General features: G+C 37.6%; 1 protein-coding gene across 1 annotated transcript in view; it reads right to left on the reverse strand.

Moving 5' to 3' along the window:
• The window catches only part of ADCY7 (adenylate cyclase 7), a 31,354-nt gene extending 23,681 nt beyond the window's left edge, over positions 1-7,673 (reverse strand). The window contains exons 1-6 of the mRNA XM_059824705.1: positions 7,503-7,673; positions 6,033-6,233; positions 3,815-3,979; positions 2,860-3,009; positions 467-615; positions 38-149 (exon numbers count right to left, since the gene is read on the reverse strand). Coding sequence (XP_059680688.1) covers positions 38-149; positions 467-615; positions 2,860-3,009; positions 3,815-3,979; positions 6,033-6,233; positions 7,503-7,673 — 948 coding nt within the window. The remainder of the gene's footprint in view (positions 1-37; positions 150-466; positions 616-2,859; positions 3,010-3,814; positions 3,980-6,032; positions 6,234-7,502) is intronic.
• Positions 7,674-24,661: the final 16,988 nt, after the last annotated feature.

Genomic DNA, 24,661 nt, shown 5'->3' on the forward strand with positions numbered 1-24,661 from the left:
CCTTTATCCCTACTGCACAACAAACTGCAACACCTACCTTTGCAATCTGATCAAACTTTCCAAAAAGTTCATTCAGCATCACTACTAGTTCCTTAGGAGAGCAGTCACTGGCAAGGCGAGTGAATCCTACAATGTCTGCATAAAGAATGCTAGACAAGAACAAAAGGAAAAAACAACATAATTAAAATATGAAGATAAGTCTATTCCACAGTCAGCTTAAGTGTTAAAATACTTTTAATAGAAAGCATCTCTCTCTTTGGAAAACAACTCCAGAGAGAAGGGTTCAAGTATCTCAACTGATTTAGAAGACAGCATGTCAGTTCAGGACACGTTACCTTCCTACAACAGGAAAGCAGCTCACTTCAGCCTGAAAGCCTACCTCCAAATTTTAGTTTCACTGGACCATACACACTGATAAGAATCAGCAGCTTATATTCATACAATTACTTCTAGAGTTTCCACTTACCTAACATTTTGGTGCCTTTTTACATATAGACTGTGGAAGTTGTTGTCATGCATTTGCCTATTATCATTAGTTTCCTTTAGTCGCTCTATGATTGCTAGCTTCATTTCCATAGAGATATGAGCTGGCAGTATGGATAAAAGCAAATTTTCCTAAAAGGAGAGACAAAAAAATTAATGATGCAAAATTCTTACCACAGTAAAATTGAAACTGCAGGATTTTAGTGACTGCAAAAAGGACTTAAAGTAAAATGCCTTTATTCAAATAGCTTTTGAGTAATGCATGTCAGGTTTTCCAGAAAAGACTTTTACATATCTGTTCTCAAAATCACCGATTTAACAGTAAGTAAGGGTGTTGCATATTTTTTCTTTTGTTCCTTGTGACCTAAATGTGACATCTCTCTGTAACCAGGAAACACACAAAAATTCAGTATTCAGTACTACAATTTCTGGATAAATGAAAACTTTTTTTTTTTCCCACCAATATCTGTGTTATGTTAGCATCGTCTGATAAAGCTTCTGGTAAAAGCTTATATTCTGTAATGAACAATCTATGCAGTATTAAAAACCCTTATGAATTCTCAAGTGGTGGAAAAGCAGCAACAGATACAAAAGTATCGACAACATGCTGCTATAGCTTAAATGAACCAGGATGCCACTGAAATAACGTCTTTTGAACTGTGTGAGAATACAGACTCTTCAAAAAACACTTACACTGTTTGACTATTCAGTGCACTGTTTTAGACTTGCTTTGACTTAAAAGCCCGTTCTTCAAAGAAGACTCTGCTAAGTTGCTGGGCAGAAGAGGAAGACAAAAAGAGAGTACTTTTAACCCAGGAAGGGTTCTACCGCCCCAGAGACAGAGTCACCACAGAAGAGGAAACGTTGCATGAAGCAGCTACAAGCAGGAACTTTTTCACATGACATCGCCAGCAAGGTCAACGCATTGTGTAACTGAGTAAAATGCTGTCCCTTTGGACCAAATCTTTGTCCCCTTTTCCTGACTACCCGATGCAGCAGTATACAGATGGCAGTAAGCTGCCAGGGTTACTTAACCAGTGCCTGCCACCAAAAAGAAATGTCTTGGGGTCACAGTGGGAAGAGAGAGTCCTTGAGCATCAAGTACTGGCCTACACTAGGTGTAGACAGCTGTTCAGTTTGAGACTGCCCCGACAAATAAAAACACCTCATTCCCCTCCTCTAACATTTTAATACTAGGAGAGTCAACCTTGGGGAACAATTTAAACTGACAGCAGAGCCCCAGTGAATGTAACGGGGCCGTTTGAGGCTGACACATTACACAGTTTTCAAGGAAGTGATTATGAACCCTGAACTGCATTTCTCACATCGTTTTCACAGAGAAAAAGTGGGTGGCAAAAAGGAGACTAAAAATTGTGTGACAAATTACAACACAGATGAAAAGAAAGCTGTCCATAGACTTAAGCATATCTACACTTCAAACAAGCAACCATAAAAAAACCCAACCCATGCAAGTTACCACATTGCCCAAAGGATGAGAGCACACTGCCTGTGTAAGCTCATCAGATGCTTCCCTGGCTGCTGCATGGGGAAATTCTCCAGGACTTTCATGCAGATTTGTCATCTCATCTCACAAGATTAGCATCCTAGTACGGATCGCACTAGCAGTGTGGCATTTTCTTCTTTTCAATTTGTACAAGTCAGTCACTTTTCAGCCCCTTCCTTTTATCTAATAACTGGTGGGCAGAGAACCTAGAGCTGCTGTTCTTAACCCTACTTATACCAGGATAAAAGAGGAAAGGCACCCTAGTTTCAGCTTTGATACTTCTTTACAATCCTTCCTCAGTAAGAAATTAATGTTCCTTGCTTATTCTTTAAATACCACTGGAGTTTATGGAAATAAACGATGTCATATTCTAATACTGTAACCTATTATATGATTGTTTTCTCCCTTAGGCTCCAATTTTATCCTTCTAGCAAAAGAAAAATAGTTTGTGAGATAAGAAAATACAATACTTTAGAATTCAAAACAAAAAATGCGACCAAGGGAAGCATGAAACTAACTGCTGAAATTACCTTACAAGTATTTTTCAGGGTATTAAGGGCATGGTCTTTTAAGTTACTTTGGGCCAGTCACAGTAACATTTTATACCAGGGAAAAAAAAAAACTAAAATAACTGGCAATTACATTCCTGTTACAAAAACTGTGATTTTCATATAGACAAGCCACGGAGAACAGCTTCCTCCCTTTAACTTCCTTCTTTTGTTACAAGTGGCACAACTTTTATTTTTGACATTAGGTGGGTATCACAAAGATTAGACCAAGCCTTTCAACATGCATTAGTCACCAACCTTATACAATTATACAGACTTTAGAAATGAAAACAAGCAATTCATAACATGAATTAGTTCACTCACTTGTTGCCTCTTTTCAATCTTCAATTTCATTCGGACCTGAATGCACTTTAATGTGTATCTATACAAATCCCACGAAGCAACCTGCATTTGGCGTTTGTGAAATGCACCCATCAAGTTACCACAAAGAAAAATGACAGCATTGGCAAGTAGCTGCACAAGAAGAAAAATATTTACCTACTGCAGAACAGCCGTTGATACTTCACCAAAACACAAAAAAACAATGAATCCCAGACCACGTTCAATTTTTCTCTTACACTGTCACACACCAAATCATAGTGTTTCAATTAATTAGGGTGTACCTGGGAAATACAAGCTAACTTTCACAGTCACGGGCATTCCTGTATGAACATACCAGTAGTATAATGAAACAGAAAGTTCTGCTATATCATTTAACATTTATTTGCAGGCACCAGTGTTTGATTTAAGGAAAAACCAGTCTACAAACTCATGCATCAGCATGCTGTGTGAAGTCCAACACGCACCTGCATCAAAAGAGCTGGGGTGCTTCTTTGAACACACCCTATTAATAAGTGTTGGGAACCCTGAAAGCACCCAATAGCACTCCCGGGCCCTGCTGACTCCCCAGGGCAGCAATGGCCCTTTTGATCCACCCTGTAGGCAGTGCCAGATAAAGTCAGATAGGATGCCTGTGAAACAGCACAGATTGGGAAGAACGATTGTGACAAAGTTTGTCATATTTTCAGTAACTTAGTTAAAAAATTAAAACAATAATTCTGCTTCTTCCACTTAGGCTAGAAAACCAAAATGCTTTATAGATGAAAAGAATTGCAATTTTATGAAAAGCATGCAAAACACATTGGGCCCAACTCCAAATCTATGAATTTGGAAAATCCATGTGGAAGTTTGGAACTTATCTAAACAGGATAGTTATGCCAATATCAAATGGTAATACAACTAGGATATTTAATTACTTAACCAAGTAGTATTTCCTTACCTGAAATAGAATGGATTCCTTATTTTCCTGAGAAGTCATGCTTACCACAGTGCTTAGAACAATAATATGGGAGAGAGCAGAAAGAACACTAATTATGACAGCACCTCTCATCCCAAAGGGTAGCATGGTATAAACTGTGAAGATTATGAATAGAAAGAATGGCACCTTTGGAAAGAAAGAGAGAAAGAAAGAAGAAAAAAAAAAAAAAAAGAATCACATACACATGGTATTAGGTGCCTGCCAAAAATCACTACAGAACAAGGAGAAAAGTACCAGGATTCTTGCTCATTTTCAGGCTGAACAATTAAATGTTGATGTTTCAAAAGTACAATTTAAAACATAATGATAGTGGTAGTCCTAAGAGCTTTGAGGGAATTAGCAGCTATAGATAAGGCAGTTCAACATGACATATCACCCTTAATTTTTTCAGTTGTCCTTGCCCTTCATCCTTAATTTATCCAATACAGCTGAAGATGCACTTTATCCATCACATATCAGGAACGATGTGTTGCAAGGACAGTAATATTGAATAGAATCAGGTCTTTCACCTTCTCCAAGTTATTATTCTAATTTTAACATCACCTGATCACATGTGTGTGTTTACTCCATATTTGATAAAAACCAAAAATCCAACCAATACTTCCTGGTGCTGACACAAGAGAATAATCATGATTGCCAATAACTACATATTTAGCTGCACAGATTTTACAAAACACACAATGGTCCACTAAACTGCTACGGATCAGAAGGAAGGTCTATAAAACTTAAATCCATATTTATAGATTTGTTATAGTATTTAGCTCATATATATGGAAACTAACAATCCTGATCAGAGGAAAATATTGCAGTGCTCCTGGCTCAGTTTCATCTCGTCATTGCAACTCAATTCATGCCATTCCAGACATGAGCTTCCTTCAGGGAAGTCTCAAGGTTCAGACTGCACTTAAATGTTTTGCCAGAATAGATAGCTTGGTTGGGACAACAATAAACAAACAAACAAGCAAATAAAAGTTTTAATTCAATAAAAATAATCTTTTCATGTTCATATTTACTATTTTAGTTGGACTAAAAAAATCTTTTTCTGTTGTATGTACAACCCCTATCACACAATGTTCTGAATGCTGTGTAATAGTTTTATAAGCATGGAAAAGCAAAGGTCATACCTGCATTTAAATAGTAGCTTTAATTAGTGATAAATTCATAGCTTGAGATAAAAGCCTGAAATTAACCTATTCACTTCTACTTTCTAATCTAATGTCTTCTTATGTTTTAGGCTTTAAATCAACATTAATGGATTATTACCACATGACAACAACACAAGAGATTGGCTTGCAGCACTGAAAGCAGCAAAACCAAATCTTGCTTCATTACATGTTTGTACTTATAGTTAAGAACAGTAAATTTTGTTTTTTCCTAAGGTAACAGCTTGTTCCTTAAGTTAAAAAATACTGAATAGCAACTGTAAATACACAGTGCTGGATCCAGGCCATAATACAAATCAGATTTTGGTTGTTTAACTGATAGTTTAAGTCTTTCTTTATTTGAAATAAAGAGGGGAAGGGGAAGAGTCAGTAAAACAAGATAAAAAGTCATTTTTATTTCATTAAAAACTCTTCTGTTTACATATGAGAGCTTAGGAGGAGTTTCCTACAGTTTATGATATTTTTGGCATCATGAAATCGCCTGTCTTCTGATCAGAGATACTAAGCAATGAACTTTAGCCACACCCAGCTATGCCAGGATGTGTCATTAATTCTTATTGTTCACTTCACCTCTCCCACTGATTTGAAAACATGGTCCCTAGGGCACACCCAGCTCTAGTCCTTTATACATTTCTTGAACACCACTTTGACCCATATAAATTAACAAAGCAAGTATTATGAATGAAAAAATATCTCAAAGATTAATTCATAGTAATTAAGATTTAGTAAAAATCTTAAATAAAAATACAATTCAATTACAACTTAAAGATGCAATTCCCACATAGATTTATGCAGTTATCCAATTTTCTCAGGTAAACTGTATTTTCACTATAATAAAGAATACAAACTAAAATTGACTATAATGAACCAATAAAACCCATTTAGGAAAGCGAACCTAAACCTCAAGAAAAAATTATTATGCAGTTACAACATTCAGAAAAAATAAAGCACATACACATTCATATATGCTGACTACCAGTTCTATCTAAGTACTTGAATGAACAAAATATACATACCTGTTCCCACAGTTGATAATCATTTTCTTTTTCAAAAAGAGATACATATCCTATGATTAAGAAGCAAATCCAAATCATAACTCCAAATAATGTTAGCCAGCTCCGAAACAGGGATTCAATACATAAAAGTAAGTACATGACTGCAAATATGACAAGAGCAGCACATACTGCAATAATGAAGGCAAGATGATAATGTGCTTCCTGCAAAAGCAAAACAAAGAGTTATATTTGATTTAAATGTCCCCTTTAGAAAAAATGGAAAATGCATCTATACTATCCTGGAAACAGCTTAGATAGCATATTTTAAAACTAACCTGAGTTCCTAAGTAGTCTAGCTGTGGCAGCATTAACACTTTCTGATATTCACACATACAGAGATAATATAATAAATACTATTACAGATACCCAGTCTACCCCAGTGCCACCATTATTATTTCCCAAATTAGCAGGTTTGGGTTTGTCTTTTAAGGTAAGTTCTACCTATACTATATTGTACAACGCAGATGTACCCAAAGAAATGCATTTAAGGAGTTCAAGCTTTGCTAAAAAGGAGTGTAACAGCTCTTTCCTAAGTTTTACAGGCGATGACTTGTAACATACAAATAGTGTTGCTTTTGTTTCCTTTTTTAAGGAATAAAAGCTAAAAGGGATACAAGTGCAATTGGTAAGATTAGATTTGTTGTTAAAGAGAGACTTAAAGACACTTTATCATGATGCACAGTATTTGGAAAGCAGTGTTAGAAGGCAATGAAGGATTATAACAGCTTTCTTATTACCTTTTTACAACACTATCTTTAAATCAACTCCCCTTTTTACTAGCTGTCAACTGGGCTGGCTTGAAGAACACCTAATTTCTTTACAGAAAATCGTATTACGCTGTACAACAAAAAAATCTCTAAGCTGCATCTTTCATATGCCTATAGAATCACTGCTCTTTGCTAACTAACTATTGATTCAACAGATCACCCGTTGTCCTGGGAGATCGCTGTTCTGGTTTTATTACCAAAAAAAAAAAAAAAAAAAGAATGAATATCTGCAAATCCTTAAAAAAAAAATCATGTCAGGAATTCATAACCCACTAATCACTATATTATTTGACATTTCTTAGATGACTCAAAAATATGAGAAATGCAGGATGTTTTAACTTACGTTCTTGTTCCTTCCTTGGCCCCTTTATTATTTACTATTGTAGCTACCATTTAGCATAGATTATGATTTGGTCATAACATACAGGAAGGAAAGAACAATCCTTATAGTAACCATGCACGCATCTGACAACACTGTCTCCTCTCTTCCCTGTCCCTTCAAAAACATACACAGCATTACATACATGATTACTTGATTTCTTTCAACATTGCAACTTTGATACCATGTAGCTGAAAAAATTATTTAGCCAGAAATGTTTTGTGTGCTGTTATAGCGATTCCTCATCATCTTTGAAAACAAACACAAAGAAAAAAATATACTCACAGCAGTGACAAAAAAGATTATAATTAGAGTAGTCCAGAAGATGATTGCAATGAAGAGCAGCAATAGCAGGAGCGGATGCTGCTGGCTTGTATAGCGGTACTTCTCATAGAGTGGGTCTGATATCCTGCAGTCGTCATTTTCGTTGAAAAAGTATTTACCTTTAGCTGGCATTTTCTCCCAGGTTGGCTGCTATTTCTCTCAGTTCCCAGTGCACACAATAAGACACAGCTGAAGCTACTGCTTCAAAGAGAAGTTTTGTCTTTTCACGGCTGCCTCTGTAGCCTTTAGGCACACTGAGTAACCCACATTCTCCGATTTTACTTCGCATGAGCGTTAACTTCAGATTTCCAATGCAACCAAAAGCGAAAGAGTTAGCCTCCCCAAAACCTCGGGCAATTCATCATCAGCTCTACGCATGAATCTCTAGATGAACTTGTATTTCTGCAGATAGGAGTTTTTGACGTGGGTTGGTTTTTTTTAATTGTTATTTTGCAAGTCTCTAACTCCTTTCCATAAGCTTGAATCTCACTTCCTGGGATGAACTCTGCAGAGAGACAGTATTATTAAATTAATGTATTCAGTTAAGTGTACACAGTGTTCCCCAAGGGAAAAAACAAAAAAAGCACATTCCTTAAACTTTCTATCTCCATGCTCTAACCAACAAGCAAAAGCTGTTTCCAGCTGGCAGGGCGGAAGCCCAACAGCCCCATGTGAGCGCAACGCTGCCCAGCAGCCGCAGAGGCAGGGCTCGGGCAGTGCTTGCCAATGGCTGCTCTGCCCACACCACTGCACCTTTCTCTAGCAAATGAAACATTTTCATATGAAAAATGTACCGAATTTATTTTGTTTCCTTTTGAGAAAATGACATGGTTTCCATGAGCATGTTGTGTAACTGAATACTAACAACTCTTTTGAAGTGATGTGCGTGCCTGTGTGTATGTGTATATATATATAAAATCTTTAATCACAATAACACATTGCTTGTATTTTTTCAAAACATACATCTTAAATTTTAAGAAATCCTTTTTTTTATTCCTTTCACACTTTAATTAAAAGGCATAGAAAATGAGAAAAGAATACAGCTGTCCAAGCCAAATTTTTTTTTTTTTAAAGACACTTAACATCTAGTTCTATATATTCCATTCAACTCTAATTAATAGTGTTTCCAAGGCAATAGGTGTGTTCTGTTAACAATGAACATTAAGGAATGAACTGTATTGTTAATTACTAATGACCAAATAGATTCATGAATATAGTTCACTCAATGCCAAGCGACGTAAAACCAAAAAAGCAGAGGGATGGGATAGAGGGAAGCAGCATGAAAAACAGGATTTCAGAAGAAGTCTTATTAAAACTTGATAACAGGACAACAGCTTCTTTGCCACTTGACTGCCGTCACCATGGTGCCTAAGGCCATTGCTCTGGGGAGAAAGGACCCACTAAAAGACTTGTAGAAAAGCCAGATCCTAGCCAGTTACTCTCAAAAGGCAAAGCACTTAACCACACAAGTGTTTAGACTGCATTCACACTACAACCAGAAGTGGTGTTACGGAAAAAGTTTCAGAAACCATACTGAGTGATTTAGCCTATGTAAATAGAGCCAAACACTAGCATACTACCCAATTATTAATGACCAAGCAGGCAAAAACAGATACACCAACACTGAGACTGGACAAAAAAAAGTGAACTTTTGCCGCAAAATGAGTAACCACAACTTCTTGCCCAGCATATATCACAAACTTGGATTAATCACAAAAATAGAAAAGACCATATTGCATCACTTTTATTCAGTAACATCCAAAATAAACTCACATATGTATTAAAAACTCAAATAAAATTGCAGACATCTTTCAATACATCTTACCCATGTATAGTTAATGGTACACCTAATATCTCACCTGTACTGGTTATTATCAAGCTTTTCTTCATAATAAAAGGCCTCCCATTTTTCACCTGAAAAAACTCTTCTGGTACTTATACCATCTGCATATGCATAATAATGCTTTTGCAAAGGTGTGTGAATACATCTTAGAAATCACTGACACTTAAAGGAGATGCCAAGAAGAAATTGAAACATCCAAATCATGCCCTAATGCATTTTCCAAGTCATACAGGTGACTGCAGAATTACTTCACTTGAGCGTAGGCCAGTTTTTTCTGAAAAGGAAACTATCAGAAGGTGTGCACAGGGGCAAGTATTTTAATCTGAATTCGTCTTTCAGTAACAAAAACAACTCGCCATAGACAGTGGGAAGGTTACGACTGTGATGCACCAGAGAGGCAGACAACTCACTAAACAGCCTGAAGAATTTCATTACCATGAGGGTAGGGGTGCAGGAATCCACTGCCTGATGTGATCCACTACACATAAGAGATGACAGTCTTCCTTTCCCAGTTCCCTCTAGAAGTGTATTTTCAGAATAAAAACAATAAAAAAGTTCTTTAATATACTTGCAGAAATATGATTTTGAGGGTAATTTTTAAGATAACAGGTATTTTGAGAAGCACCTTTATTTCTCCAGTTAGAAGAACAAAATCCATTTTCTAAAAATAACTATTAATTGCTAAACAGTAATACACTGACAATTATGAGACACAAGCAATCCTGTCTTGGGCTACTTATTACTGAAATCCAAGAAAAATTACTTCACAGATTGCTTTTTGTAATTTATTCTTCTGATTATGTCAACGAAAAACAATACTAGGGATGATCTCTATTCTACAGAACTATACTGTGTGGCTGTGGTTCAGGTATCTAATGTTCAAAAGATGAAAAAGATATCAAATGCCAGTTTGGAACTCTCTCTGAACATTATTTAAGAGTTTTACAGGACACCAAGTTGAAGAGACATGTCTCTTCAATGGTTTAATCCACTTTAATTAAAAAGAGATTGCTACCTTATCAATTTGTCTATTCTTCCACTGATCTTCGTAGATATACATTACAAGTAATTAAGAATGACTCCTGGGTCATAGCATTTTCTTCTCAAAACTCTATTAGGTAAAGAAACCCCAAACAGTACTTTATTGGTTTACCAGGAATCTATAATGCACTGCATAAATGCCACTTTGAGATGAATAATTCAACTCTGAACTAGTTTCAATTTGCATCCCATATCCCACTGCCACTACCACCCCCCTTTTTAAAAAGTACCACAGAGCAAGTTGTGCTCCTTCAGTACAAGTTAAATTTTTTTTAAATTGCAAATTACTTGCAACACACAAAATTAGCTATTTGAGAATCATGCGATTAGGCATTAGTTGAATAAACACATTTTTACATGTGACAAACATAATGACCTGCCAATCATCATTGAAAACAGAAATATACACACACACATATCAGTACAGGAATTGCATTTCAGCTCCACAACCACTACGAACACTTAAACAGCTTTTCGCTTTTATTTTTTTTGGTTTTTTGGGTTTTTTTTTTAACATTACTGGCATTACCTCTTTCCATTAACATGCAAGACAATCTTTTGTTTAAGAAACTTTAATAGACTTAGCTGAAAGGTGTCACTTTTTGTGCCCTTTCCCCTTCATCTGAATTTTTTCCATCAACCTTTTGAAAATGTAGAAGACAGACTTGAGAGAGAAAAAGATTCTGTCTCACGGATGGCATCACACACTAGTAAAATCATCAATTTAACACACTCCTGTTTATATATTTAAGGATCACATGAGCACTGTGCACCACAGCATCACTTTTGCTTTTTCTGGTCCTTGTTTCTTGGAGATTTGCTGTTCTGACACCACGAGAGGGGTGTAACCCTGAAACAGTGACAGGCCACAAAAACCAAACAGCACTCCCAGAAGCACCAGTGGCAAACATACCGAGCCAAATGGGGACTGGATCTGGGCTGCTGCCATAAACCCATGCAGCTCTGATCATCGGTTTATCGAGGAAAAGCCTTGTTACTTTAGAAGCCTTCACTGTGTTTTGAAGAGTTAGAAAGGAGAAGGAACAATTTGTCAGCCAGATTAGTATATATAAGAAACAAACCCAGCAGTATGGGTTGGAAACTGCACTGAGAACCTACAGGAACATCTACCAAACAAACAAATGCGATTTAGTCAGGTCTGGTTGAGCTCCACAGCCATCTGCATGCTAATTAACCTCAAAAACATTTGATCAGATAAAGAAGTTTGCCCAATGAATATGTAAGAACAAACACTGGACATGTGATAGGCATAAAAAATTGGACAATAGGATTCCTTCCAGAACATAAATCAGAACAGCTACAGCCTTCCAAATCTACTCTGTTTCAAGCCACTGGGAGCAAGGTTGTGTTCAGATTCAGCAATAGAAACTTATCTAGGTAAGTACTGGGCAAGACCTAGCGCGCACGCACAGCCACCTTTCACTTGCAAGCAAAAAAGAAAACATTTCTAACTTCCACAGATCTGCATATTTCTGACTGCTGTAAGCTTTCCTTCCTGTAGATAGGAATTTTCAAGCATTGCTAAACTCTCCAGTCTCCTCCTGACAAAGCCATAGGATTTTGTTACCAAAAATATGAAAGCAAACATTTCATTAGGCTACTAGGCTTGCACTGATGCTCTTTTGTTCTCGTGGGCTAGTTAAAACTGTCCACAGTTCTTTGTGTCAATACACAACATTTTCTTGAGAATTGGCCTGGACTCCACAGTTGCAGAATAGACATGACCGTACTACAGAGCCTATAGAGAGCAAGTGTTTCAAAGAAAACCAACTGAAACATGGTATCATGGGCTACACTAACAAGTCATATTGCAAAAGTCAGAGAAGCCTCTTTCTTTTGCAGTTTGCTCAAGGTAAGTAGCTACAAAAGCAAATCTCTTCACAAGGAAAACTAACCTGGGAACATGCATCACACAAACCAACCCTTTACTGAGGCAAAGCAGAAAGTTCAAGGCAGATGAGGCAAATCAGCTGATGGGGTGAGAACACAATTCCTTGTGCCTCCAAATTCCTTGTGCCTCCAAAGCAGCAAGAACTTCCCTCATTTCCCATCTCCAGCCTTATCATAAACAACATGCAATGTATCACTAGGTAACAGCCTTCCCCCGACGAATTTGCATTGCAGGCATATTTTCATTATATATTTTCACAATATGGCTAATTACTAAACAGAGCACTCTTCCACCCATCTTATTTTCTAAATAGGCTACTACTACTTTCCAAGGCGCACCAGCACTGTATTTTCCACTCTAATAGCCAACTGTGACCCAAATAATTTTGTTAGCACCTCAAATTTCATGCTCTGGTCAGGTGACCATCTGTAAAATAATGTAAATGTTTGCAAGATGGAGGTGATTTTTGCCTCCCAGTGATTCATTCAGCCCTACCTGTGCATACTCCAACCAGTATAGATGAAGCAAGCACTGAACAACCAGGAAAAATCAAGTTGATTTTCCTATCAACTTGAAATAGAGTCACATCAAATTCTTGCATTTTGTAAGCCCCTTGAAGCTTCTAGCTGCAAAGGTTTTATTTCTCTGAAACAATACTGAACAGGCAGATGCCGTGAAGCTCCAGGCTTCTCAAGATGCCTCTCAAAAATCTGTTGAGATTAAAAGTTTGGCTTGAGTCTTTGTCCTGGTAATAACTAAAGGGTCTTGCTCCTGTGCCCCAGCTCTTTTGATCAGCAGTAGTCAGTGATCACTATCCAGCAGCTCTTTCTTTCAGTTCCAGCGAACTTTCCTGCTGTCTGGACAACTGCCTCACCTCCAGAAAGTCCCCAGTCCCCACTGCCTGCTTGGAGCCAAAGGTAGGAGCCGCTTTTCTATGCGCATCCATCCCAATTATCTCTTGGTTACGCACTTCCCGACTAGAGCTTAAACAGAGGCCCATCAGTTTTCCCCCACAACATGCAGGTGCACTTGACTCAGGCACACGGCATTGGGCCCTTTTTTTAAAGCACTGCAGGTCACACATCAGCCCAAGGGTGTTGATGCCTGGGGTAACTTGAGCACCTTCCTCCCCAGCAATTTTCTTCAAGGAGCAATGCGAGGGCAGACAGAGGAGGAAGAAACGGGAGAGCAGAGCAGAAAGCCACTCATCACAGTGACTTCTCTCTTGAACTGTGGCACAAAAACCATTCTCCCCCTGGCAATGCAATGTGGAGCAACAGAAAGAATGATGTGCTGCTGCTACCTGATACAAAAATCAGTCTGATAACAACAAAACAGTTCTTGGGATGGCCCTCCTTTATTCTCTGTATTTGCAGAGCGTGAACAGTTTTCAGGTGCTAGCTGAGTCGCAGGCTGGGAGTGGATCTGGTAAACCTGCACCCTCCTGCCCGCTCTCTCGCTCACGCAACAGGATGCGCAGATGGGCAGTGATCATGTCCCTTCTCCCCTCTCTTGGAAGAATTATTCACAGCAGCTACTGCCAAGTTAATGCCTTTCCGAATGGGATCCAAGTATGTTGCAGTTTTGTTCTTCATTTCAAAACTACTAATGTAATCACAGACACATCCACAGTAACCGCCTGGACAATTTTAAAGTATTTTTTCACTTAGCTGTTCATTTGCCAAGGACACAAGTCTTGCTCACCTGAAGCTGTCTGTTTACTAAAAAGCAGTCTCACCCATGAAATATTAAAACAAACCCTAATAGCAAGAACCAAGTGAAGTGATATACATTGCCTTATTCCTCTCAATAACTGCTGCCCAAAAGCAAGCAGAACCGGTTTTTCCATCTTTAACTACTACAGCACCAAAGACAGAGGGTATGGTTTTGATTTCCATTCCATCTTTTGTTTCACACAAATGACAACAGTGTTTCTGAAATTACTTTAGCAATTTCCATGACAAGAATGATTGCTGACCATAATTACCCATTAGCAGATATTAAAAGGGAATCAGGAATCTATAAACATCCAGTAGAATAATTGAAGGAGATTGGTAGATGAATTATGAATCTCAGGCAAAAATAATCTCCAGTCTAGTGGACTCCACAACTAATTCAGTCTAGGAAATGCATGTCGGCAATCTAAACATACTTCGTAACAGTCACCACAGGAAATAGCACTCATGTTAAAGACAACACTTCTTCCTTTTAGAATTTGCTTTCAAATAGTAGCCTGCAGTCACCTTAGCTTTTTCTACTAATACAAAAATATTAAATGGAGAACAGATGCATTTTTAATGATCTATCTGCTAGCAGTGGTAAATATTACTTGCACAGGTAAATTTCTTTACAAAGGTAAACCTTTTTTTATATTTTGAAGGTTTTCATGTGAAATTTCACCTTCCTTTATTATGTTTCATTTCTGAAGAGCTCCTTCTGCAATACAGAAAAATCTTCCGTATGTTTACCTTCTATTTTCTTACAAAAGTGAGCATACCCGCTTCAACACATCGTAACTCAAAATTATATGTACATAAAAAAGCCAAATCAATACAAAAAAGTAGTCTGTCATTTGGAAAAAAAAAAAATCAAGAGGCAGAAGAAATTCCACCACATGTCGGAACAATCAGGGTAAAATAAGACACTATATCACCTAGGCTGTGCCCTTGAACATTGAGAGCCACGGCAATGATAGCGATAAATACACTGCAAAGAAAGCGTTGAAACAGAACTTTCTATATTCACACTCTTATTTCAGTAGATTGCTTTTTCTCATTACATTTGTTCCACAATTGCCTTTAAAATAGGAATAACAAGTTGTGTAATTTGAAAACAGTTGTTCAGTCACTAGTAGAAATGGAAGCTGTGAAGTAACAGAAGCTGTGCTTTCACAAACACCTGAGCCTGACAGCTGGCTCGGACCACCCAAAGGAGGAGGTCTCACCCACCCGGACTCCCTGTCCTGTGCCAGCTGCACAGCCTGCCTGCCCGGGCACCCAGCTCCTGCACCCGCCAGGCTCTCTTCAGACCCTATTCACCAAATACAACAACGGAAAGCTATTTTTGGCAGGTCACTTCTCTGTCAGGGTGGTGGAGTGCGACAGCTAGCAGAGGTACAGATGAGCTCCAGAGCTGGGCCAGTGTTTGGAAAGGAAAGGCAAACCACAAGTAGGCAAGCAAGGGCAGCAGCGAGTTGTTAAATTGACTCATCATTTCCCACGGATCCACAGCCTCAGAAAAAGAATACCAAGAATATAACTTCTAGAGTTGGGGGGTTTCTTGCTCATTTTTGAATACTACTATTATCACAGGATGTGTAATATTACAGAAAGAAGTCTCTAGGTTACTGATCCAGGTAGGAGAGAGAAATGATGACAGAAGATGGCTCAGGAAACTGAAGATTTGTAATTTAAGACTAGCTCACAAACTAAGTTAATAAAAAAGAAAGAAGAATCCATATAACCAGATTGGTGCTACTGGGAGGGTTTACTACTGTTCTAAGGTAGTTTATTGTGCAAACACATGATGGTTCCACCAACAAATCTATTAAGCCTTATAATTAACTGCTGGGTCTGGCTCAGCTGGGGGCGGAGGGGGAAGTCCTTTTATAATACTAGTTTTCATAAGCAGCAGACTCCAGGGTGTAAAAAGATATATCGCACCAGAAAGGAATTGAGCTGTGCTTTGCATCTTTTAAAGTCCAAGGTGTGTGATTGTTTCATGATTCCCAGACTCCCTGTCACATCTTACAGATAGGTTTTCTGACTTCAGCTGGTTTAAAATTGAACTTACCACTACAAAAGTCAATATTCCACTTACACTAAGTTTTCAGTGACCTATTTAAAATTCATCTTTGAACACAGCAGCCTCAGAAGTCAGGATAGCTTTTCTTTGTGTAATTTCAGTTTCATTATATCAAAAGCAGAATGCTTGTGCAGTTATTTACAGTAATAAAACCTGCAATATTAAGCTATATAAACTGCAGGAAAAAAAAACCCTGAAACACAGAATATTTAACTTGAACACTATGGGGAAAAATAGTTTTCAACTGAGGCAGGAATAGAGATGTGTGTGTAAGCCTCAATAATTTCTACTAGAATACCCCTGATTTTTACAGAAATTAAAATCCCTGGTATTTTCAGAAGGTTGGTTTTTTTAAGGAAAAATAATGTATTACACTAGGTAATACTCAGCCTATATTGAAATTAGCGTTAAGAAAAAAATCACTTCAAGAAAGATATGTTTAAACTGTCAAGAGTTTTTTTCAGACATTATCATTTAGGATACAGAATTAAAAACATATGGCAAACAAAAGCTCTCAGACTGACAAACTTCCTAAGCTCAGTATAATCACTTAATTACATCTAGAATGAAATCTCTCTCATTTGTTTAGCAATATTTTAAATACGCCTCAACTTTTCTATCTCAGTAAAGCAATCAAGAAGCACAAACTGCTAATGCCAGAGTACAATGACATAACTTGACCCTTCTAACTATGGCTAGATATGCAAACAGATGTTTAAAAAAAAAAAAATAAATCACTGTGATCACTGTGAACAGGAGTGTAATGGGCATCACACATTACTCTTATTTTTCCCCTGTCTCACCTAGTTATTTAGGAGGAGTGTTACAGTTCAACATAGAAATGCATCTTTCCCACCTCTAGGGTAAATAATGTATTTGCACTGAACAGGTGCAATCATACTAAGGCAAGGGATAAGGGCCATGCTATGGGCGGGAGGAAGATAAAACCTGTCCTGAGGTAAGGTGATAAGAAATCACTTGCTATTTAGGTTCAGTCCACCTAAAACCAGTAAAACAGAGAAGGTGACTCAAAGATAAAAACCTCTCTCTCCTATCTACAATACTTCCACACTACTGAAGTGAGTAGAAATACATACAGGCAGCTGAAATTCAACTAATGCACTGACATCAACAACAACTTCGGTTTCTTCAGCTTTATTTTTTCCCCCAGTCTCTTATTTTTCAGATGAACTAACATTGACATGTACACTGAAAATGTGTCACTGAATAGTAGGTAACACACCTCTAAGGCTGCTCAAAGCATAAATCAGCACTATATTCTTACTGTACTCTCTTATTAGTACAGAGTTCTATTACAGAAACAACTATTTTTTTAAAGCAATTTTGCCAAATGTCATAACCAAAATGCAAGAGTAAACCATAATGTAAGAACAACATCCCTTGTGTGTGCTGCCAAAGGCCAAAATGGTTGTTTCTATCTTAATTTCTGCTTACTTAACAGTATCATCTGTATCATTCTTCAGATTAGTATTCCTCCCAAAGCGATCAAACCCACTGGCAATCTCACTTTGGAAATAAACCTCAGCCCAAAGCCAAGAGATGGACCACGGAAAGAACACAATTGTGCATCAGCATCTGTAGCTGTGTACTGCAGGGTGATACTACAGTACAAATATTTTTATTAAGGTATAAAATGACCTTTAAATTTAAGAAAGCAAAGCCTTCATACTATTTATGAAACAAAGGGGAAGGGAAGGAGACAGATTAAATCCAATCCCCCCTTTACTTAACTGCTAGTACTTCAAGAGTAAGTCCTATCAAGTACATGTTTTAAAAATCTTATTTCTATATACTGTTTATTACAGGGAAATATTAATGTTCCCCAAACTTCTTCACATGTCAACCATACAATATTTGTTACACCACCACATCCGTACTTCACAGCCAAAAAACCTAAAACTAACACTTGCAATAAGGAAGTTCCCTCCCTTGGAGGTTAAGTATTAAAAACACCACCAAGGAGACATACCTACGCTTCTGATAGAAGTGTTGTTTCTACAGTCATACCCTACCTCAGGACACAACAGCAGTCAAACACACACAATTTTTTTTTTAAAGTTTTCCAAAATGTAACATTTGGCTTAGGAAAGGTCCTTTGCGGACTCATTCCGAAACAAAACAATGATAATGGGATGCAAACCTCTGAAATCTTGTATTTTCAGTCCCACTTGATGGCAACATACACTTCAAAATTATTAGGACTTGTGTACATATTTTTCACTGATCCAGATGACATGCCACATGAGCCAGGCATTCATGAGTGCCTGGGTAAGCTTTCTTGGATCATGGAAAGAGCCAAGCCATGCAGAAGCAGTGAGAGCTTTCCACAGACAACCAACACTCCTCACAGGATTTTTTTTTTCCCATGCTAAATTTTGATTGTCTATTAAGATAATGGAATGTCTGAACACAGATCTAATCCCTGTCAGTCTGCTCGTTTCATCTTACCATTTTCAAAGTTTGGCTTGACAGCCAGCCCTACTGTTCCCAACACCAACAGGCTACTGGAAACCTGCACCATGGAAAGCACTGACTCACCATGGGAAAAATGGGTATCTCACCTGGCAACAGCCAAAATGAAGCAGACACTTTTAAATTAAATTCTCCTTAAGCACCTTTATCCTTTGGATTTGCTGATACTAAGTGCAGTTAACTAGTATTAAAACAGAACTAGTTAATACCAAAACCCTAAAATAATACAATAGTCACAGCAAAACTTCAGGATATGGCAAAAGTCACTTTTCTAAAAAGCTATGCAGTTACTGCCTCAGAGCGACATGAAGTCCACAGAAGAACTTTCCAAAATAGCAAAGTATGCAGCCACTACCACAGTGAAGGTTATCACTGATCAGTATCTAAGCAATTGCCAGGGCTGTGTGCAGCCATTGAGAAAGCACTTTTTACCTGGACTGTAATGCTGAGCTGTGCATAACAGATTACTCTGGGGTTTTATGGTCCTAAATCTTACTGCGACTACTGATCAAAAACACATGCTTGTTGTTTGCTTACCATTACAGGCCACAGGATTCATCGGCAAAAGTCGTATTTCTCCACTCCATTATAGTCTGTTTGATCATTTTGAAATTCCTGCAGTAGAGTGAGTGCAGCCCACTCAGGTATGATCCTTGACACTAAATCTTTTGACGTATCACACACACCAGCCTGCAACAAGACAGGGAAACTTTACTCCAAGGACCACTGCAAACAATGCTTCTATTTCTTCCCCTTGTATTTCAAGGAAGAAAAAACTACTCAATCTCTGTCTCCACATACTATGAACCTTTTACGCAGTCAATAGAATAAAAAAACTACACTGTGGCAAGCTGCAGCATGAATGTAACTTGATTGAAATACTTAGTGATAGATGGAAATGTCTGAGAAGAAGGCTGAAGACTGATGAGAGGTATCATCTTTATGCTAACTGATCCCAATGCTTTTCAAGCAAGGCTGTGTGTGACAGCAAAGGATACTCTGCTAAAAGTAGCAGAATGTTTTACTAACTTTTACAGCATTCTTGATAATGAAAGCCCTAAGTTTTTCACAAGATCAAATATCAGCAATTAAAAAAACCACACCAAGAAGAAAAACTTGAATAAAACAATGTATAATTCAAAACAGCATAAAATATTGTTTGGGATTTTGGATCACAGATCAGCAAATATGATAATACGGCAGGAAAACCAGCTAAAAAAAAAAGTTCCTTCCCTGCACTTTGCAGCTTTGGATAAAGGCTTAGCTACTGCTGGTGCGGAAATGAAGAGATTCTGCCCACTGGCTTTGCTTGTCTTGGAGCATGAAAAGGGCAGAAAGGCACATTCCTATGATGTCATGAACAGAAAATTGTGTCAGCAGGTAGGCAGATGATCAGAAAACATGGTTAGGTTGTCATCCTTGAACTTAGTGCACCAGCTCTCGAGTAGAGGAATCCATATCATACATAACAGCTCTTGGCTTTGTCTTCCTCTCTTCCTACTTTATCGTCTTCGCATGCATTATGGGAACAACTGTTTAGATGTGACAAGATGCCATAAAAGTTCAATACCTCAGCAAAGTGCCAGGCACCGGTAGGAGGCATGGTTGCTCACTATTCATTGCTGGAATGCAGTACACACTCACCAGGGACAGGAACCAAGAAGGGGAGTAAATGGTTATACAGCAGTGTTGAAACAATGACCCAGAGAAGAGGAGGCCCAGAGCAGGAAATTGGAATTAAGATGTCAGTGGGAAACCTGATACAAGTTAAATAGGGGAAGGGAACATATCTACATCTACTTTGTTGTTCACCTCAAAGCTCCGTCACTAGAGACCCACTTTGGAAACCTGAAAGGCAAGTGAAACTGCCAAATCTGGCACAAAATCAGAGTGGACGAAAAGTATTTTATTGCAAAAAGAGTTCAAACAAACCAACAGTAATTTTCTGTTAAATTTTTGCCAGGATATACAAACTACTTTAATCACCACTCAAAATAGGCACTCCATTCTGTCACAGTGGGTTAAATGGCCAGTTCATATCTAAGCCCTGTGACACTTGTGATTAAATCCCATTACCTTTTGGCCAGGAGCAAGCTCCACCTAGCCGAGGCCAACGGGCAACGGTATTTATAAAAGTTAGGTTGAAACCGGAGATGATTCTTAAGAAAAAGGTCAAGATCCTGACAAAGCCTTCTGGCAGCCTTAGAGATAGACGAGAGAGAGGAAAAAACAGTAAGACATCTCACAGGGTTCATCTGAAAAGGCAGATACAGATCTGCTCTGTCTGTGTGTGTGCAGAAGCAGAAAAAAAATAAGACTCTCTTTAACTTCTGTTATGTGTTCCATATGGAATGCCCAAATAAGACGCTTCTTTACTTTCACCTTATTATGTATCCAGTATTAAGGATGAGTCGCTGGTAATCAGCAGAGAGATGCCTCATGTTCCTTTGAAACGGACCAGCGCTGTCTGGAGAGCAATACTGGGCAGCCGTTTACTGGTATTCAGTTGGTGAAAGTGAGGAGGATGCCCAAATAGTTAGGGTCTCCCAGAAATTCCATAATGCCTTTTAGAAAATATAATATGACAGTTTTTAAAAACCATCCCAGAAACAACACTCTTCAGAGATTTTAGAAGAGGAGCTAAAGGACCTAGAATTGTTGTTTTCAATGTTTATGAAAGGGCTTAATTGTAGTAATTCGTATGTGCAATGTACCTAGTTAGCTTTTAGAGGATTAAATTAAGGACTATGCCAAATTCACAAAGTTTCATTGATTTTTTAAAAATTATTTTATTTTTTAAAGATGTGCCTGAAAACATAACTTTTGCCAGAGCCCCTGATAAACAGTTATATGCAAGATTCACTTTAGTTGCAGAGGGATCAAGCTGGTGCTCGCCCAGAAGTGTTCCCAGGATCAGGTCCTGAGGACAGTGTACTTACTATCATACACAGCTATTATAAACAAAGATAACAAGAGGGAGAACTACTTTACATCAAAATGTAAAGGGGTGAAGGGGGGGAGCGGGAAACAAAGGAAGATTCTCTATTTGTAACTGAAGCTCCTCAGAAGCACAGAGACCAGTCTGCTGATAAGCAGCAAGTTTCCGGAAGTAAAGTGATACAAAGATTAAGCACTTTGAGCCATTTTTTGATCTGCAAGACAGACAAACCTCTCTGCATTCAACACTAACCGCTGGCGCCTATTTCTCTAGCAACAGCTTGCAGACCATTTTCATTTTGACTGAAGAACATTTAGCCAGTTACATTATGAGCACTGCACCTTGCTGCTATAACAGCAGTTGCTTTTGACACCTACCAAATTGTTATTTGCATAGTATTGAGCTGGTGGATCAATACTGCACCTGCAGCACAGGTCTGCTTTATCATGGTTTTTTTTTAAAAGTATCTAAACTTTATCAAGCTAAAACTGTTAAAAGGTGGGGAAAAACACCTCAGTATTAAAAAAAGGTCTTCCTTTTGCGCCTTAGTAACACCTCTGTCTATTACTATTTTCAAGATTTTTCCTTTGTTTTAGGTTTGAAGTACTAGAGCACAAAGAAGAGGAGGACATGACAACAGTTCTTGATTAATTTTAGGGAGACTCCATTAGCTTCAAGAAACAACAAATTTCACATAACAGAAACTCCAGAATGGAAGGATGGATTATTTTTGTATTATGAAATCCCAGATTTATCATACTTCACCAAATGTAACACTTGTTTAGAGCAAAAACTTCCAAAATTATTTGATTCTTCCCAGTTTTATTCAAGATACCTGTTCACTGATCATTCACCAGCATATTAAATAAAATGTGGAAATCCAGATTTCACTGTGGTTATGGAAATTATACAGAAGTTAACAAAACATCAGTTTTGTTTGACTCCTTTTTCTTCTTCAAAAAAGCAGCCCCCTTCACTTTTTTCTTTTGATCCAGTTATGAGATATACTTTGTATTCTGACCAGTAGCTTCATTTTTTAAACATCAGTAGAAATTAGTAATGATAACAGCTTTGATTACTATTTTGAAAAGTGTTCACACTAGCCTCACTCAGACTTTCTGGCTGGTTCAGTGGACACCTCCACAAACCTCTGTGAAGAAACACTGCAGTGCACCAAGGGTTTCTGGTTATCTACTTAGTTTATTTATTAACTTAAAAGTATAAAGTTCCCATGAGTGTCAAGAGTTTACCCTGCTAATAGGCATAACAGCAACACCAATACTGCTGGAGCTCTAATTTGAACGCACATCCTGAATATCCACAACTGTAGAAATATCTTAATTCAGTTCAAATTAATCACATTTACACTAAGAAGTGAAATACCTTACAGGAAATCCATTGTATCATTTTTGAACGATTTCATGAATAAATATTCTGAACTGAAATACTGACATTCATTTGAAGTCTTTTGGGGCAATATATAGTGGCACCATGTGTTGGAAGTGGCATATATATATATATACACACACACACACAGTGGCATACTGATTTGGAAGTATTTTATATCAAGTCTGTAAAAAACATGTATCATTACAATAATTTTAACTGAACAAAAGTATTTTAAAACAAAAATGTAATTTGTATTATTAAAATACTATACTTCAGCTACATCTTAACAGGCATTCAGACACCATTTTATAACACTGCTGAAGTTATTTCCCCCTCAGCTACATATAATCCGTATTTAAGAACTTTCTCAATATTTTTCAGAAATGTTTAAAATATATTTCATATTATCTTTTGTAAAATAAACAATCATTTATAAATCAAACTAAAACTATGACAAATACTAAGATGCTTCTTTCTACTTTACTGCCTGGCTAACACAGATCTTCTAAAAGTCACTTCCGTGTTACCCTAAATGATAGCATAAGGAAATATAAGTTGAACTGATGCTTAGCTTAAAGTTTACTTTATTCAGAAATGTCCAAGACAGGTTATTGTAGAAACAATATAAAAGTTCAGGAACAAAAAAGAAAGTCAGAACAAAGCAAACAATACTAGATAAAACTGGCACTACTTCCTCTCCTAGACCACCTTAAAAATTACATTGAAAACCGCAAGAGTCAAGAATGTATCAATTTCTCCCATAAAAGCGATTTTAAAATTCCTAAACTACAACATGAAGGAGCATGCTGACTGTACGTGTCACAACTCGCTGAACAGCCTTGTTCCCTTCTTTGTTTTACCTCTTGTTGTATTTGAACTTGACTACCACTGTCTTACGAACTCACATGAAATTAGATCCTCCTCTGGATATACCTAGAAAACTGGATTTCTACACAAAGACTGGTTTATGGTCTCTTGGGAGTAATATTTAATTAATGCAGGAACTAATTCCTGAATGCGGGAAGTCTGAAGTAAGAACACACTACATGCAGAGCCAATCTTAAAAGTACTGCTAAGAAGGTCTCCGAGAGTTTCTGGTACAATCTTTCTTGCTCTGACAGGCCTAAAGGTTATGTAGCACTGCTGGAGTCGTTTTCAGTTTCAGGAATTAGGATTTTTCTGCTCAATAGAAGTAGTTAATTAAGAACTTAGGAAACAGTAGTTCATATTTAAACTATTTCACATCTAAAATTGCAACTTTTTTTAATAAGCAAATGCAACAACAGAAACATCATTGCTACAAGGCTAGTTCAAAGAATACGTGGTTTCCGCTCTTGCAGCTGCAGCTCTCCAGTTTCAGTGGAAGCTATTGGGCAAAACTCAGTGTGGGGCTACCTAAAGCTCTCTCTCTCTCAGCACATTCATACTACCATCTGGTTTACACGTGTACCTTGACACGGTTGGTAGTGACAGGGATTTACACCAAAACTAGCCTGAGTGAAAAGCACTATAGTCTTGAAACCCTATAGGATCGACCAAAGGAGACAGAAAATGTTGCAAACTAATAATGAGACAGTGGACTTCAACTATTCATCTATAAGCAGATCAAATGGCATAATGAGATCAAAAATTAAAAGTGACAGGAATTCAGAAATTAGAATCTAGGAAGTAACCATTCAAAACTAAGAAAAATCAATATC

Source organism: Gavia stellata, chromosome 15, assembly GCF_030936135.1.
Source record: "Gavia stellata isolate bGavSte3 chromosome 15, bGavSte3.hap2, whole genome shotgun sequence".
NCBI classification, from domain to species: Eukaryota; Metazoa; Chordata; class Aves; order Gaviiformes; family Gaviidae; genus Gavia; species Gavia stellata.